The 17,128-nt window shown below is 41.3% G+C and overlaps 1 protein-coding gene across 1 annotated transcript in view; it reads left to right on the top strand.

The window, feature by feature from the left end:
- The window catches only part of LOC139638224 (usherin-like), a 246,823-nt gene that overhangs the window by 123,502 nt on the left and 106,193 nt on the right, over nt 1–17,128 (top strand). Inside the window, 5 exon segments of the mRNA XM_071512286.1 lie at nt 1,379–1,536; nt 3,069–3,216; nt 5,649–5,804; nt 9,047–9,194; nt 10,972–11,114. Coding sequence (XP_071368387.1) covers nt 1,379–1,536; nt 3,069–3,216; nt 5,649–5,804; nt 9,047–9,194; nt 10,972–11,114 — 753 coding nt within the window.

The following is a 17,128-nucleotide window of genomic DNA, read 5'->3' on the forward strand; positions in this document are numbered from 1 at the left end:
GAAATAAGCCTGTTATGCATTCGCTGCTTCATTTCCCAACCTGTCTTTATTACAACCTATACTGATATGGGCTTATTCGCACACACATACACACACACACGCACATACACACTCTCTCACACACACGTGATTGGCCACATTAAGAGCTTCCCAGATGTAGTTGGCATTGGTGGGGTTTTTGTGTCTTCATTTCCCTGATAGGTGTGTATATCTGTATTGGGCAATAATAAAACCCACACATGATTAAAGCAGAATAGACTCTTAGTTCTTAACGCTGATCTTTTGAGCCCCCTGTATGCATTTTTATTAAGGAAAAGCACATTTGGCACCGTACTGTTTCTTTTTTTTATTAGGTGAATGTAATGTAATGTAATTATAGTGCCGGTGTGTGTTTTTGTGTGTGTGAATGTGTGAGTTCCCATCTTAGCGTGTGTGTGTATGTATGTGTGAGGACCCATATGTGTGTATGTCGCGGGAGGCGTGTGTGTGTGTGTGTGTGTGCATGCGTGTTCTTGTACTGCTGTCCTTCTGAGGGCCTTTATAACGGCTATGGTTACATTTGTCGTTTCAATGCCACTTTTATCATCTGATCACGCCAGGATGCATTAACTGGCAGGTTTGGAGCTCCCAAGTCAGATTTCATTCGCATTGTAATCCAATGACCCAGACCGCATCCTGAAGCAGCAGGGCTCACATTGTGATTGGAATTCTGCATAGTCTGGACGCAATCCTACCACAATGCATGAGTGACCAATGCAAAGAGAGAGAGAAGAGCATCAGAAAAATGTCAGGCTGAGACACAAAAAGATGTGGTGTCTCTATGTCTACATCAGGTCGTCATGATTGGATATCAAAAATGAATAAGTGTAATATACCAATGACATATAATTCAGGAAAATCTGCCATACACTGTCAGAAAATATGGAACAGTTGTACTTTTTGTTGCTGGGGCTGTACCATTTTGTGAATGTGCTATAAAATGTGCTATTTTAGAGTTTAAGCGTTAGAGTTAAGGTTATGTTATGGTGTTAGGGTTTAGCATGTTTTAGTTTTCACCTGCATCTGTGCAAACTCAGACTCGCACAGCGTTATGGGTACATTTTGACGTCAACAAAAAACATGCCGGTGAGCAGCACTTTGTGTTACTATTGTGATCATCATTTTCTATCTCGTTACCTACTATTGATCGGTCAAAAGAGGGAGTGTGTGTAAATGTAGACACTGTAAGGTCATCACTGAAATAGTAATACAGTGGCACATGTGTGTTTGCTTGTGTGTTAGTTAACGAAGGAAGGAATGAGCGTGTATCAGCCGTGCTCAGATGATAATGCAGAGATTTATTCCTCAGGTGTAATAACCCGGTGTGTTCTTTTGACAGGTGTAATAACCAGCTATGGTGTGTGGCTGGACGGAGCGCTTGTTTTAAACTCCAGTTCCTCCCAGAGGTTCTTCGTGGTGGAGGGGCTCACTCCATGGAGCCAACACATACTCAGGCTGCAGGCCTGTACAGCACAGGGCTGTGGCAAGGGACCAGTGGTCAGTAAATCACTCACTAGCACACACACACACACACACACACATAAAAGCTACCTGGCTGACCTATTTAATAAGCTAGCTATCTAAGAAACTTAAGTAGGTAAGGAAGTAATTAAATAAATAATGAACTATTAACTTGCTAATTAAAGTGGTAATTTGTGCTTTGGTGTTTTTGCACTGCACTTCCCAGAGATCAGTTGGCAATCAAACAATGTCACCAACACTGATGTCTTTTCTGTTTTCTGTAGATCAGTTTCTGTAAGTACCTGTCTTTTCTTTATCTGTTCAGTCATGGGGGCTATCACTGATCATGCTAACTACCCAGTTCTTCTTCTGTTTTTTACAAAGTGTTTAGAACAGAAAATGAAAAAAGTTTTCATAAACTGGGTATAGGTTGAATCACTACTGTGTTATAATAATCATCAATAGAGTAGCAACACAGACATTTCTTTATATGGAAATGTCCCAGATTATTACTTTAACTAACCAACACACAAAAGCATATGTACAAATACACAGAGGAATGCAGACACACATATACAGGTCTGCATACTGTACACACAGTACCAGGCACATTCACACATGCTTCAATGTAGAGTTCACACACACACACACGCACACACACACAGGAATACAGGCATGCTCCAGCGTGCGTGTGTGTGTGTGTGTGTGTGTGTGTGTGTGCGTGTGTCACCGGGCGTCATAAAGGTGATCGATTCTCTCGGCTCAATAACGAGGGTTGGCGTGGCGACAGTGACATTTGGTAGGAAATGCCACTCTGCGCTCAACGATGCCTCTGACGACAGGCCATATTTTTGGGCATTTTTCCAATACAGACGCCATATTTAGTCAAACGCTACGAGAACGGCTGACATAGCAGAACGGGAGGAGAGGAGGGTGGAAAGGGGAGGGGAGGGGAGGGGAGAACGAGGCAGAGGGTAGAGGAGGAGATGAAGGTGGGAGGTTAGGGAAGGAACAATGGACAGAAATGATGAGGAGGATGGAGTAGATGGTGAGGAGAGGAAAGGCCGGAGAGGAGAGGGCAACGGGAGAGTGAGACAGGAGCAAAATGAGAGAGAGGGAGAGGGGGGGTTACAGGAGAGAAGAAGAGGGAAGACAGAGATTATGCAATTGGAGAGAGATTAGCAGTACGACAAATGCAGAGGGGTTTCATTTTAGTGAAAGGACTAGTTTTGTTTTTCTGAAAAAAACAAGTCTAATATACTTCATAATCGTACTTCATCTACTCAGTTAAATATATCAGTATTGACAAATGGGAGCAATTTGTGGTGCTTTTCAAAATATATCTATAACAGTGTTGTTACTGGGATGCCTCTAATTACAATAATAGTAATACAGTAAAATAGTGCACATGTATATGCATACATAGGTGTGTATATTTAGCAAATATTTACCATTTGTCCTGTGTGTTTATTTGTATATATAGGTGCTATCTGTGTTTCTGTCCATGTGTCCATGCATGTGAACATATGTGTGTTTGTGTGTGTCTTTATGTTTTCTTTTTATATCAGGTGGAGATGCGTACATTGGAGATGGCCCCACAGGGCCCTGTATTACTGGAACTGACCAATCAGGGCTCTCGATCGCTCCGAGCCCGCTGGACAGCCCCGCCCAGACCAAATGGGAACCTCAGCTACACACTGTACTACAAAAGCAAAGGTAACGCAGGCAGGCACATGCAGACATGTACAGTTCTCTCGCTCTCTCGCTCTCTCTTTCTCTCTCTCTCTCTCTCTCTCTCTCTCTCTCTCTCTCTCTCTCTCTCTCTCTCTCTCTCTCTCTCTCTTTCTTTCACACACATACAGATAGCACACAGACAGTAAACCTGAACATACACACACACCTTGCAGCACACTGGTAACACATATACAGTACATAAATACATGTGGCACATATGAGCTATGCATTCCTATACACATACATTTATGAATGCTCACACACACACACACACACACACACACACACACAGCCACAGAGGGAGAGAGACAATGATGAGACTAACATATTCTGCTTTCATTTTGTTTCGATATGACTGTGTTTACCAGAAAGAGCACATTAGGCAGACAAAAATATGGATTACGTCTCGAAAACAGCCTCAATTGCTTGACAAACCTCGACTACATTTTCTCTGTAGCTTCACTACAAATCCAGCCATACATTATACATTGTACTATTATGTTTATCACATTATTCCAGTATGATTTCAGTGCTTTTCTGAGTAACCATACACCACATCATTATCCCAAGCTCAATCCATATTTCTGTAATGCATTTCAAATAAAATGTGTTTGCTTGAGATGCACTGGTTTGCAACAGATAACACCTGTGGTAGGCTCAGGGTTTTAGAAAATGCTTTATATATTCAAGAAGCATCCGATAGATTTAGAATGCTGTTGTTGTTAAAAAGGTAGTTTATAACGCTACCGCTGAACTGCTACTGCTTACGAAAAGCCACTTCTGAGATAGTACTACTGAATGTTTCTACTCTGATACTCTGATACTACTTCTGATACTTTCATGATGATTAATAACTTCACCAAAATCGAAGCAGAAAGTACTTTAGCTATAACAAAACCAAAGCCTTGGACAGGAATCACAATAGAGTGCAGTGTTTTTACATTTTTTCTATTCATTTTCAAGGTGGCTATTGTCAGCGCATTTGGTGTGACAGTGGCAAAAGTGCTGAGTGGTAGAAATAGATGCACACATGTTTTCTTTTTTCCTTATGTATGGATCATTACACTATGTTTTCCTGGAATTACACTAACTGTGCTAAGCAGAACTCTTAGGCATAATGTCATTGCTGCTTTCCTTTTGAAGGTGATCAATGCACTTACCAACCCCAAGTGTACTAACTATTATGTTTGAAGTAATTAAGGAATGAGTGGAACAGCATAATAAAGATGGATATACACACACACACACACACATATGCAAAGACACATACAAAAAAACCACACACACACCTCAAAAACAATGGCAACTTTGTGAAAGTCATGAAAGAAAGAGCAATCAAACCAGAGTGACAGAAAAAAGCGAGAAGAAATCATATCGTCAAGGATTTGAGAGTGGAGAGGATAGGAGGCCAGAGCAAAAACAAGATGAAGATGCCATGAAGATGGAAGGAAGAACAAAGTCGAGTAGGAGTAAAAAAGTGTACCAAGAAAGGAGAGATGAGAGGCTTGTATTTCCATAGATATATGAGAAAAGATGGCAAGTGAAAAAACACGAGAAGGCAAGAAGAAGTTCTCAGTAGAGGGGGAAGCGTCGGAAGTGGAAAGAAAAGATGGGAAAGGAGAGAATTGGACAAGAGGGGAACAGGGATAGGAGACCGTGTAACACACACACACACACACACACACACAGAAACACATCCCTTCACTTACACACATTCACCAACTCACTCCCCCCCTCTCCATCTCTCTATCTCTGTCTCCCTCTCTCTCTGTCTCTCTCTCTCTCACACACACACACACACACACCCCAAGTCAGGGACTTTGATCTGTGCCTCACAGAGGAACAGACAGATTAAAATGAGTGGAGAGAGGGATAGGAGAGGCGTGGAAGAAAGAGAGAGATGGTGTTTCGCTCTAGTTACCCATAACCCCTTGCTTCTTTGATACACACTGCCTTCATCAGTTCACACGGAGCTGATACGTGCGTGTGTGTGTGTGTGTGTGTGGATATAGTGGATAGGTTTGCATGGTGTAATTTTCTGATCCTTTTTCTTTGAGTATCCTTGCATAACCTCAATATAGAGGCCTCTCTCTTTTGATCACTGGGTTTCTCTCAATCAGCCTGCCTCACTCTTGCACTCTCCCTCGCCCTCCTTTCTTATTGCTGTATGTATCTGTTTATCGGTGTGTCTGTTGGTCGATCTACCTGTCTGCCTTTTTGTCAATCACTTTTCTTCCATCACTCCAATGACTCCAATGAAGCGAAAATGGCATGAAATAATTTATGGGAAACAAATTCTCCTGTCTTCCCCCTCACCAGTTTCATACAGTGTTCCGGACCTAAGACCTTATACATTTATCTCTCTCTCTCTCTCTCTCTCTCTCTCTCTCTCTCTCTCTCTCTCTGTGTCTTAGATGGTGATGGTGTATTGGATGGAAGTACGGCAGCAGGCAGCTGGTTGTCTGTGACTGACCTACAGCCTTATACCAAGTACAGCTTCTGGATCAGAGGCTGTAATATGCACGGCTGTGTGGAGAGCCTGCCTCGCAATATTACTACACCACCAGCAGGTACACACACACACACACACACAATAGAACTAAAACTAATAGTAGTTTATTATTATTTGTAGAAATATTAGTAGTTCTAGTCGTACTAAAATAAATAATTAGGATTTCCATGTTTTTCAAGTATAAAACAAACATTCTCATTCTTCATTCCTGTGGTTTGGTGTGAAATGAGGTTTACAGAGTGGGATAGAGGGTGGAGTATATAAATACCTCAGCATGTTGCAAAACCTGGCAGCTTTCTGTAATGTTTCTTTATACATGTTGAGGACTGTTAATGCAGTGAAAGCAAAATACCTTAGTTGATGTAGTGATTCTGTCTTGCTTTGCTAGTAGAGCGTGGCACTAACATGGCTAGCAGTAGGAGCTGCATCCCCTGTGTAACACAATGGGTAAACTGTGGCAGTAAGGCTACCTGAGTTAGCAGTTTTATTCCCTTTGTAGCTCAATGCGTAGAGCATGGCACTAATATTGTATGTTCTCATTTAAATTTCTAGAACTGTAGCTTTCTTTCTGACAACAAACAAGACATGAACCATATATAACATGTTTTTTTTGTTGTTAAATTGATGTTGATTTTAACTGGGACTTTTGTGACCTGGAAAGTTTCCTTTTTATGGCTTGCTCTGCAAAAGAAAAGGCATTATTCTTCCGATGACTAGCAGTGACACACATACACACATACACACACACACACACCATTGACTTTACTTAATGGTCTGAACACATATTTCTGATTTACACGGTCTTTGTGGCTGTGTGTGTGCGTGTGTGTGTGTGTGTGTGTGTGTGTGTGTGTGTGTGTGATTGCGTAGAATAGAGGCTGATTGTGCATACTGATAAATGCCAAAGCTGATCAGAGCAGTCTGGAGATAATGGTAACCAGACGGCAACACACACACAAATAAACACACATCTCACCACTTCAACTAATGTTAACAAAAGGACTGAATAACGCACACACACACACTGACTGCACCTCAGTCAGAGAACAACAAAAGACAGACTCCGGAAAGTTCTACTGTTCAAGTTCAAAACAAAGGCATAAGAAAGTATAAATTTTAAATACCAGACGTTTCCTCTCTTTCTATCTCTCTCTCTACCTCTCTGTGCCTCTGGCATCTCTTTAGACTTCTTTAAGGCAAACTGTCTTGATGCGTCCTTGTTCTATGAAAGAACAGAGAGAAGATAGCAGAGCGAGAGACAGAAGAGCAGAGGAGGAGGAGAGCAGAGAGAGAGAAGTGAACATAAAAGTGCATAGTTTAAAACGATTAGTGACACCTCTGATATTGTACCTGCTAACACAGCATGAGAGAGACACAGGCTCACCGACAGTGTGTGTGTCTTTGTGGTGTATGTGTTGTGTGTGGGTGTGTGTGTGTGTGTGTGTGTGTGTGTGTGCTTGTGTGTGTGTGTGTCAGTGAGGCAGGAATCAACTCCTGTATCAAAAAAGAATCTGTATCTGGAAGACTTTGGGGAATCTTTATACCCAAACGCCTGCTTGCAGACACACGCATGCACACACACATGTACACGCGTGTGTATACACACACACACACACACACACACTCACAGCACACGTTTATTGAATAATCTCATTATTTCCAAACAGCCTTAGGTGGTTCTTAGCAGATTTTCATTTTTTTCAATTCAGTTCACAACCTGTTGACTTTATCGCTAAGGAGGAAACACGTGCGCGCACACACACACACACACACACACACACACACACACACATCTTGCACTTGCACACATGCACATACACGCACACAAAAGCACACATCAGTGTCTTTTTTTTTCACTTCCACACACACTCACAGGGAAGGACAAAATTCTAGCCAAAACCTTGATTACTTGATTACGTAATTATCAGCAATATGGAGATGGAAATTATTATATTGAATTATTATCTTATACTGTTGTCCAAGCTGTTCCAAAGGAGCCAGTAACCCTTTGAGCCCTGCCAACACACAACCACCCACACACACACACACACACACAGAAAAAGGTATTTTAGCATACACTGATCATTTGGACAGGGACAAATATAGTCGCAAACAAACATAGAGGCACACACACATGCACACAAAGATTAGATGCTTCATGTTTTGAATGTAAAAAAAAACATATTTCTTGTGCTTCTCGTTTATGTGTGCGAATGTGTGAGTGTCTGCGAGCATGTGTAGTGAGGTATTCAATGTGACCATAGAGCCATTACTGCGTTGATTTTTATAAGAACCACCACAAATATTATTCTAAAACAGTGTTCAAAGAGCCGTTATGCCATTTTTTTCAAATCCTTAAGAATCTATTTATCACATATTGTGAGGGGGTGTGCACGTGTGTGTGTGTGTGTGTGTATATATGTGTGTGTGTCTGTATGTGTGTGTATGTGTGTGGTAACAGCTATCTTTGAGATAAGATGTCTTCAGTAATCAGAGTCTTGTTGTAGTGGAAAGAAACCAGCGTGTTTGATTGAAGGAGGGTCACTTTACACATAGGAGACTTTAGAGGGGCTCTCTCCTCCAGCATAGACAACACTACTCTCTCTCTCTCCTTTTCTCCCTTCTTTTGTTTCCCTCTATCTCCTTCTCATTTTCTCTTTCCTTGTATCATCTCTTTTTCTGCTAAGAGCATGGCTACCATGCCGAATCAAGATGTTTTACTGATTTTCATACACTAACAGTATGCCTCAGTGCTCAACTGGAGTAGAGAGGCTAACTGTTGATAGAACAGGGTCACTCTGCCTGTGCGTGTGTGTGTGTGTGTGTGTGTGTGTGTGTGTGTGTGTGTGTGTGTGTGTGTAAGAGTTTGTAGTGGCACAGTATCAGTGCATCAGATAGCTTGTTGTGGCTGTCTGGCCCTCCTTTACAAAGGAGATCTTTTCTTTTCCTTTTTCTTTCTGTCCTCTTCTCCCCTCTCCCCTCTCTCCTCTCCTTCCCAGATGGAGGTCACAGACTCACTGTGTCTGAGAGAGGGAGAGATGGGAACAGAGAGGGGAATGGAGGGGCAAATAGCAAAGTGTCATTCTTTGAGGATACAGTTGAGCAGTGGGATTAGTGATATAAAGATGGACTTTGACATATTGTATCGCTCTTTCTCACTCCCCTCTGTTTGTTTGATTCTTTTTTTCTGTCTTTCTTCTTCTTCTCTCCTGTCCTCCCTCCATTCCTCCATCTCTTTCTTTTCTACCATCTCCCTTCCTTCATCACCTATCCCTCCCTCTCCACTCTCTCTCTCTCCAGCCCCAGATGGGTTGTCCCCCCCCAGCTTGGCCCATGCCAGCGGTGCCAGTCTGAATGTATCCTGGTCTGCACCTGCACATGCCAACGCACCAGGCCCACTCCGCTACAGCCTGCACATGAGGGAATCACCACAGAGGCCTGTGATAAGGTGAGGGAGAGCATAGCACACACACACACACACACACACACACACACGTCCATAGCACATACAAGCGGCCTGGCACATGGACACATAAGAAGAAATATCATAATATGAGAATGAAACTCACACATGCGCATGAGGAGAGACACACACACAACACCCTCAGATACACATACACTCACATACATATGCACAGAGACCCATAATACATCTCAGAGATATGAACACACACACATATACAGGGGTACATTATACAGTAAGACTGAATATGTCACTTGAATATGACAAAGAGAGCATCAGAAAAACAGAGAGGGAATGAGATGGAGAGGTGGGGTGGTGGGGGGGGGGGGGGGTGTAGAGCCAAAAAGACAAAAAAAAAGCAAAGGCAGAGCAAAAAGAGGGAGAGAGGTAGAGGGAAAGTGATAGAATGAAAAAGAGAGAGAGGGTGTGCATCTGATATGTATTCATTACATGCTTCCTGACAACAAATTGCAATTTAATCCAAGAAGAGGAGGCTCTCATTCTGTGGTAATAAATAAATGACTAGCTACATGTATTATATATCAGACAGCTATGCCCTCCTCCTCCTCTGCTATGGAAATCTCATTGTTCTCTGATTTATTCATTCATTCATCCCTTCTATCCATCTCATGCTAAATGGTCAATGGTCCCTCATTTATGACAATATTCTTTTACTTTGTCCTAGATACCATTGTATAATTATATAATAAGAGATACTGTATATGATATGATTTGGGAATATGATAGAAAGCTGTGGAAATATTGTACTTATTGGGTCCATGCCCAACATTTGATTAAGATATTCTGTGTTTGGTGATCCCCTGGATTAGACTGGACACAACAATCAGGATTTAAATTGTTAAATCATACTTCAAATAGAATGCATTTTATAAAAAAATGTTTTTTAAAGTTGCTGGAAAAGTTGTTTTTTGAAATGAGACAAACATATCTACTGTCTTTTAGGAGATATATTATGTCTAACATACAGTACAGACATTACATCTAGAGTAAAGTCTGTTGTGTTCTCTAGGAATGCACATTGAAAGTCAGTATGTCACCCACAACATTTCTAAACACACTGTATAGCTAACCCGTCATTAGAGACGTGTGGCACTCTATTTAGCTAACCATTAAATCATTAAAATCTAATTTCTCATGCTTGCTTGTTTGTGAAATGCAGAGCTTAACAGAGAATTTGTGATTTCATTTGTGGTTACACTGGAAAGCAAATTAACAGATAATTTTTTCAATGGGTAATGGTAACAAAGATGCTAATCGAACTCTAGCAGTGACAAATTTCTGCAAATGTTCAACATTACTCCCAATTCATAAAAGCCAAGGCACTCCGTCTGCAGGTCCAAAAAATAAAGTGACCACCACACGTCGACCAGGTTTGGTCTTCATTAGGAACCCTGCAGAGTGCGTTGGCTTTTTTGGGGAATTGGGGATCCATGTAGTAACACTTTTGGGGCACACTTCTGAACTTCTGAAAAAAATAATAACCACCAAGTATGTCCATTTGTAAAGCAATTTGTTGTGTTTGCAACCATGTTGCCCAGATCCAAGCAGTGCTTCTTTCTCTTGTTTTTCTCCAAATTGTGTTTTCAGTTCACAAAGTGACACATACACATTTGTTACATGTCGGAATACAGAGGATTATTATTATTTTCCCCTTCATGCATCTGCACAAGTGCATATCCTTACAAGTATGCACGTGTATTTGTGACTCTCTGTTTGTGTGTGTGTATCTGTCTGTTTCTAGCCTCTTGGAAAACGCAACAGATGTCTTTTCCTATTCTGTGGAGGACCTGTCTCCATACACACAATACCTGTTCAGAGTGGTGGTTTCACACACACATGGGCAGACAGCCAGTCCCTGGGCCAGCATGTTCACTGCAGAGGACAGTAAGTACACACACACACACACATACACACAGGGGTCCATACCACATACAAGCGGCCTGGCACATGGACACATAACAAGAGATAACATGATATGAGAATAAAACTCACACAGGCGCATGAGGACAGGCACACACACACATGTGCACACATTCAATTTAACACACATTTTATTCTCAGATGCATGCATACACACTCCTCAGACATCAGCTTATTATGTAAGAGTACATTTAAATACATGAGAGAGAGTGTGTGTGAGACAGTGAATAAAGGAAATGGAAAACAACAAAAGAGAGAACTACAGAGAAATAAAGACAAATTGAAAAAACATGGGAGGAGCAAAACATGAGGGCACCAGCAGAGATCAAACTGTGGATGGGGGATGAGGAAAAGAAAACAAGAAAGAAAGAAAGAAAGAAAGACAGACCCTCCATCTGTTCTTGGCAGGGCAGAGAGACAGAATGACAGGTATGGACACAGAGGAAAGGAAAACGAAGGGGTGAAGGATGAAAAAGAGTAAATGGAGATAGAAAGGAAGGAGAGATGATGGTGGGAAGTGGGGAAGAGATGCACAGAGTAAAGGGGAAGACGGGAAGGAGAGAGAATAAAAGAGAGGAAGGAGACAGAGAGAAAGAGTGAGCGAAGCTGAGAGGGTGAGAGAGTGAGTCAAAGAGAAAGACAGTGAGAGACAGAAAAGAGAGAGAGCATACTGTATGGCAAGAGAGGTGGGGAAAAGACAGAAACAAAATGTGATTTATCATTTGTTTTCCAGGTGAGAGAAGAGACCTAGAGTGAGAGAGAGAAAGGGACAAAACAAAAAAGTGATAGTGAAGCCAAAACAAAGATAGAGGGTAAAGAGACAGCGGGGGGAGACAGAGAGAGAGAAAGAGAGCATATTGTAACAAAGAGGTGGTGGAGAGAGTGAGAAAAAGGATAGAGAAAGACAGAGATAGGGATACAAGAGAGACAGAGAGAGTGAGACACACAGACTCAGAGAGTGAGATTTGCATACTGTAAGGTGTGTGTTTGTGTGTGTGTGTCTGTGTGTGTCTGTGTGTGTGAGTGACCTAGCCAGTGTCATTGTGGGCTAATTGCTGTAATAGAATCATATTAGCCACTGGAACAGCCTCCTCAGTGCAAAGTTATAAATTAATTAGTACCGCGCTATTATCACATACATTATCATTAAGCGGCCCAGATTTGCATACATTGCATACACGCACAAATGTGTATATACACATGTATGTACTGTACACGCATACATACACACATTCACATGAACACAAATGCACTTACGTACACACTTATGCACATACACACACACACACACACACACACACACACACACACATATACACACACACACAATCACAGACATTCAGGATGCGTTAAATTATGGCCCCGTGCTTTTCTCATTGTTATGCAGAATTAACCCCCCTCCAGCAAACACACACACACACACACACACACACACACACAGTCAGAGTGAAAAAGCGCTTGTTACACCCTTTCACATGTATTAGACAATTATGAATGAGTCAGACAGTCTGTGTGTCTGTGTGTGTGTGTGTGTGTGTGTGTGTGTGTATGTCTGTGTGTATTTGTGTGTCTGTGTGTGTCCAAATGTGTGTTTCCACATGTGAGTGAGAGAATATGTGAGTCCGTATCTGTGTGTGTGTGTGTGTGTGTGTGTGTGTGTGTGTGTGGACAGTAATAGATGTGTCCATTCGGTCACACTGTGCCCCATCGTTCAAACCTCCATCCCTCTCCTCATCCCTCTCTCTCCCTCCCTCAGGCCCCCTCACACACACACACTGAGAACATGTGTCACACACACACACTGAGAACATGTGTCATACACACACACCTCCTTGTCCTCCTTATCAATCACACACCTACTCGCATTCTCACAAGCAATAACACACCGTCATGAGGCTGCATGCACGCAAACATACCCATATCTCCAATAGCACATATACACAGACTGGCACAGACATTCACTCACATGCACAGTATGATAAAACAACCACACGTGTACTTGTTTTTTTTCTCCTACTCACACATATTTACATACACGCACACACTCTCTCTCTCACACACACACACACACACACACACACACACACACACACACACACACACACCTCTCTCTGTCACCCTGTGTGACTTTGGCAGTGCGGCAGTATTAGAGGAGAGGACACTATAATGGCGCTTATTATCAGAGATGAGCCCTTTATGCCGCAGTGTGTGTGTGTGTGTGTGTGTGTGTGTTTCAGAGAGAGACAGGAAGAAATATAATTTAGAAAAACCCTTTATTAATAAGGATTTTAGTTAATACAAATCAAACCATGTAAGTCAACCATCATAATGCCTCTCCTCATTAAGGAAAATGAAATAAGAAACAGTAACTCAATAGAAAGGGACTGTGTTTGGTGTGTGTGTGTGTGTGTGTGTGTGTGTGTGTGTGTGTGTGTGTGTGTGTGTGTGTGTGTGTGTCATGTCATGCAGTCAGTTCCCTGGCTGATGCAAGGAATCATGGGTGGTTTAAATGTCTGCTGGCAATGCTAATAAACAGCCTCTCATATACTGTACATATCACCACACACACATACACACATGTGCAGTATGTTACTTACCGGTCCTTTTTCTCTCCTTTTTCTCTCCTTTTTTTCCCCTCTCCTTCTCTTTCTTACTCTCTCTCTTTCTAACACACACTCACACACACAGTCCCTCTCTCTTTCTAACATAGACACACATGCATACACGTACACACACGGTCCCATGGACTATCATTTTGGGCCTATCAGGGTGAAATAGAGTGCAGGAAGTCCCCATTGTAAATTAACGGCAGGCTAAGAATTGAGGAGATTCTTCAAAATAATTTGGCTGAGTGCAGAGACTGAGGCATGCTGGAGGACAGACAAGGTGACGGGCGGGATGGGAGGCAACTACATGTCTTGTTTTTTTTTCCTCTGTCTATATCTGTGTCTGTATTTCTTTCTCTGTCCTTCTCTCTCTCTCGGTAACACACTCACATTTTATGTTATTGTATTTGTAATGACATTCGTTTAATTTACCTTCATTCCCTAAACCCTAACCTTGACCAGTGAATGTCCAATTCTGTTGCTTTACCCTAATCTTTACCAAACCTTTTATATGTAGCATATATCACCAATATATCATTGGCAAATTAATTGTGATACCTTGGTATAATTAATAAATGCAACCTTCTCCCCTCCCTGTCTTCAGCATGCTTTTCACTTTACTGAAAAGGATAAACATGTTGGAGATTATTTATACTTTCACCATTTTCGACCATTGCAAGAAACTCTGAAAACTTTATGCTGAAAGAACAGCAACCCTCTTCCTATTTTGTGCCGTAAAGCAATCAGGCAACAGTAGTTGCTGGCACTCTTCCGATGGTCTCGTTCATTTACCGTAATTATACTAATGTCTCAAAATGAATGTAGAAAAGATTTATTGATGATTTAGGCTAAGCCTTTACCCCATTTTAAAATGAGTGCCGATAAAATATCCTCGTTTTGGAGGATCTTCCATGTTTTTCTGTTTTCATAATGGGATCCTCACAATGATAAAAGAAAATGTCCACTTCTGCTCCAAAAATCCCCAAAATTAAATCCACAAAACTCAAACGTATGTTGCTTTCAACTTTAGAGTTTAATTTTAGACTTATTCACATCTGCTTTTTTATATCTCATGATTTGATTTCAAATTCAAATAATCACTTAACCAAATTGAATCTAACATATATACATGGACGTATATGCTATTGTAGAAGTATGCAAATGCCCAATCCATTTAACATATTCACTGAAAATGCTTTTACCATAATAATAGAATACACATGATGGGGAGGGGAGCTTTTAATAAGAAGGGATTTAAACCCATGATGGGAGAAAACCAACTCCAGCCAGATTGGATTTTCCTAACACTGATGTGTAATTTGTCACCTTAAACCCGTCCTCCTCTCTCCCGTCTTCTTGGCAGTGACAGGAAAGGCTGCATTCCCCTCCTAATCCCCCCTGTCACACTGCAAAAAATGACAAGCTCAGCACATGTTTTTACCTTTAATTCAGTGTCATTTCAATATGTATTAAGGAATCTGCAAATCATGTTGTTGTAATTTTCATTACTTTAGTACAGCAGCATTCACATACATGCTCACACGCAAACATACATACACAAAATTACATGCAATCTTATTCAAGCACAAAAACCAACACACACATGCACACACACACACACACACACATGTTCAAATGCAGCCTTATATCTTAATATACATGGTCATTTCTTGTAGTGTTGCAGGCTTTTATCCCGTTTGGAACAGATCCCCCTCAGCTGATCTGTCTGTATGTGCGCAGGCTGTAACCTTGCAAGGCCCCAAGGTTCCCACTTTATTAAATGGTGTATGTTGAGACGGACCTTCATTAAATAACATGGATTCTATATGTTCTGTCATTACCTCTCCCCCTTTCTTCTGTCTTCTTCATCTCCTCTCTCTCTCTTGCTCTTTTCTTTTTCTTCTGTCTCTCCTTTCTTCATTGCCTTAATTAATTTTCCTTTCTCCTTTTTTTCTGCTCCTTCTGTTCCTCTTTTACTTTTACTTCCTCTCTCTCCCTCCCTCCCTCTTTCACTCCTTCCATTCTTTCTGTCTTCCTGCGTTTGAGCGCAGAGCAGGTTTCACCTCTTCTATTTGACAGACTAGCCCTTTAAGTATTTACGAGAGGGAGAGGGAAAGAGAGAGAGAGAGGGATGCAGAGGGAAGAATAAAGAGAGAGAAAAGAAGATAAAGAAACAAGAAAAGAGTCAGAAAGAGAAGAAAGAAAAATGGAGAGCAAAAAAAGGTACACTGAAAAATAGAAGAAAATAGAGGGAGAGAAGAAAGGAGAGGGCTAATGACAGAACAGAGAAAGAGAGAGACCCATGCTCCCTCCTTTTCCTTTTTATCATTCCATTAAAGTTTTATATCCATCTTTTTAATGTAATTTGGTCCCTATGAATTCCTGCCGCTGCAGAACAGACAGACGGCTCCTGTGAACATAAACTCTAGCCGTGTTGGACAGCTCCCTTTCCTCTGTCTACTCCCATGTTCACACCAGCTAAATGATCTAAGAGAGTGTGTGTGAGTGTGTGTGTTTGTGAGAGAGAGACAAAGATGTGTGTGTGTGTGTGTGTGAGAGTGTGTGTGTGTGTGTGAGAGAGAGAGAGAGTGTGTGTGTTAGAGAGAGTAGGAATAAAGCACTGTTTTGACAAAAATGATCTTAGCCAAGCGGTCTTAGAAAGTGTGTGTGTGTGTGTGTGTGTGTGTGAGTGTGTGTGAAGGTGTGTGAGAGAGAATTGACTGACTTTCCAAAATTATCATAGCTCAGTGATTTTAGGTTGTGTGTGTGTGAAAGAGAGAGAGAGAGAAAGAGAGAGAGAGATAGGGAGAGAACATAAAAAAAAGCACTGTTTCACTAAAATGAACTTAGCAGAGTGATCTGAGAGCGAGAGAGGAAGTGAGTGAGGGAGAAAAAAGAGACAAGAAAGAAGGCAGAGGTAATGACAGAACACATAGAATTCATGTTATTTAATGAATGAGTGAGTGCATGAATAAAACAGTGTTCTACCTTATTTCCCTGGTATTTTGTTCAGTTAATACTTACTGATTTTTCCCCAGCTCACTGAAAGAAATATTGAAGTAATGTGAGCATAGTCCCATCGTTAGTTTGCATATCAAGGACTAGAATATTTTATGTACACTGTTACACACTCACTAACTGCACATGAATTTACATGTTGGTTTTTGATTTTTTTTTTCTTTATATGTAGTCACCAGTGGGAAATTGCCAGCTCTCTAAAAAATAATATGGTTCCACTAGGCTGTGTAGCTGGAACATATACTGTATGTCCTCATCTCCAATCAAATTATCCACCAACACCATTGCACATTTTATTTTGCATACCATGTTGTTGTTATTCTGTAAATGTGTATGTGGATACATGAGACAAAT

Source organism: Centroberyx affinis, unplaced genomic scaffold (genome assembly GCF_046629955.1).
Source record: "Centroberyx affinis isolate AG114_WGS23_722 - 3 ecotype Tasmania unplaced genomic scaffold, CSIRO-AGI_Caff_v1 ptg006213l_1, whole genome shotgun sequence".
NCBI lineage: Eukaryota > Metazoa > Chordata > Actinopteri > Beryciformes > Berycidae > Centroberyx > Centroberyx affinis.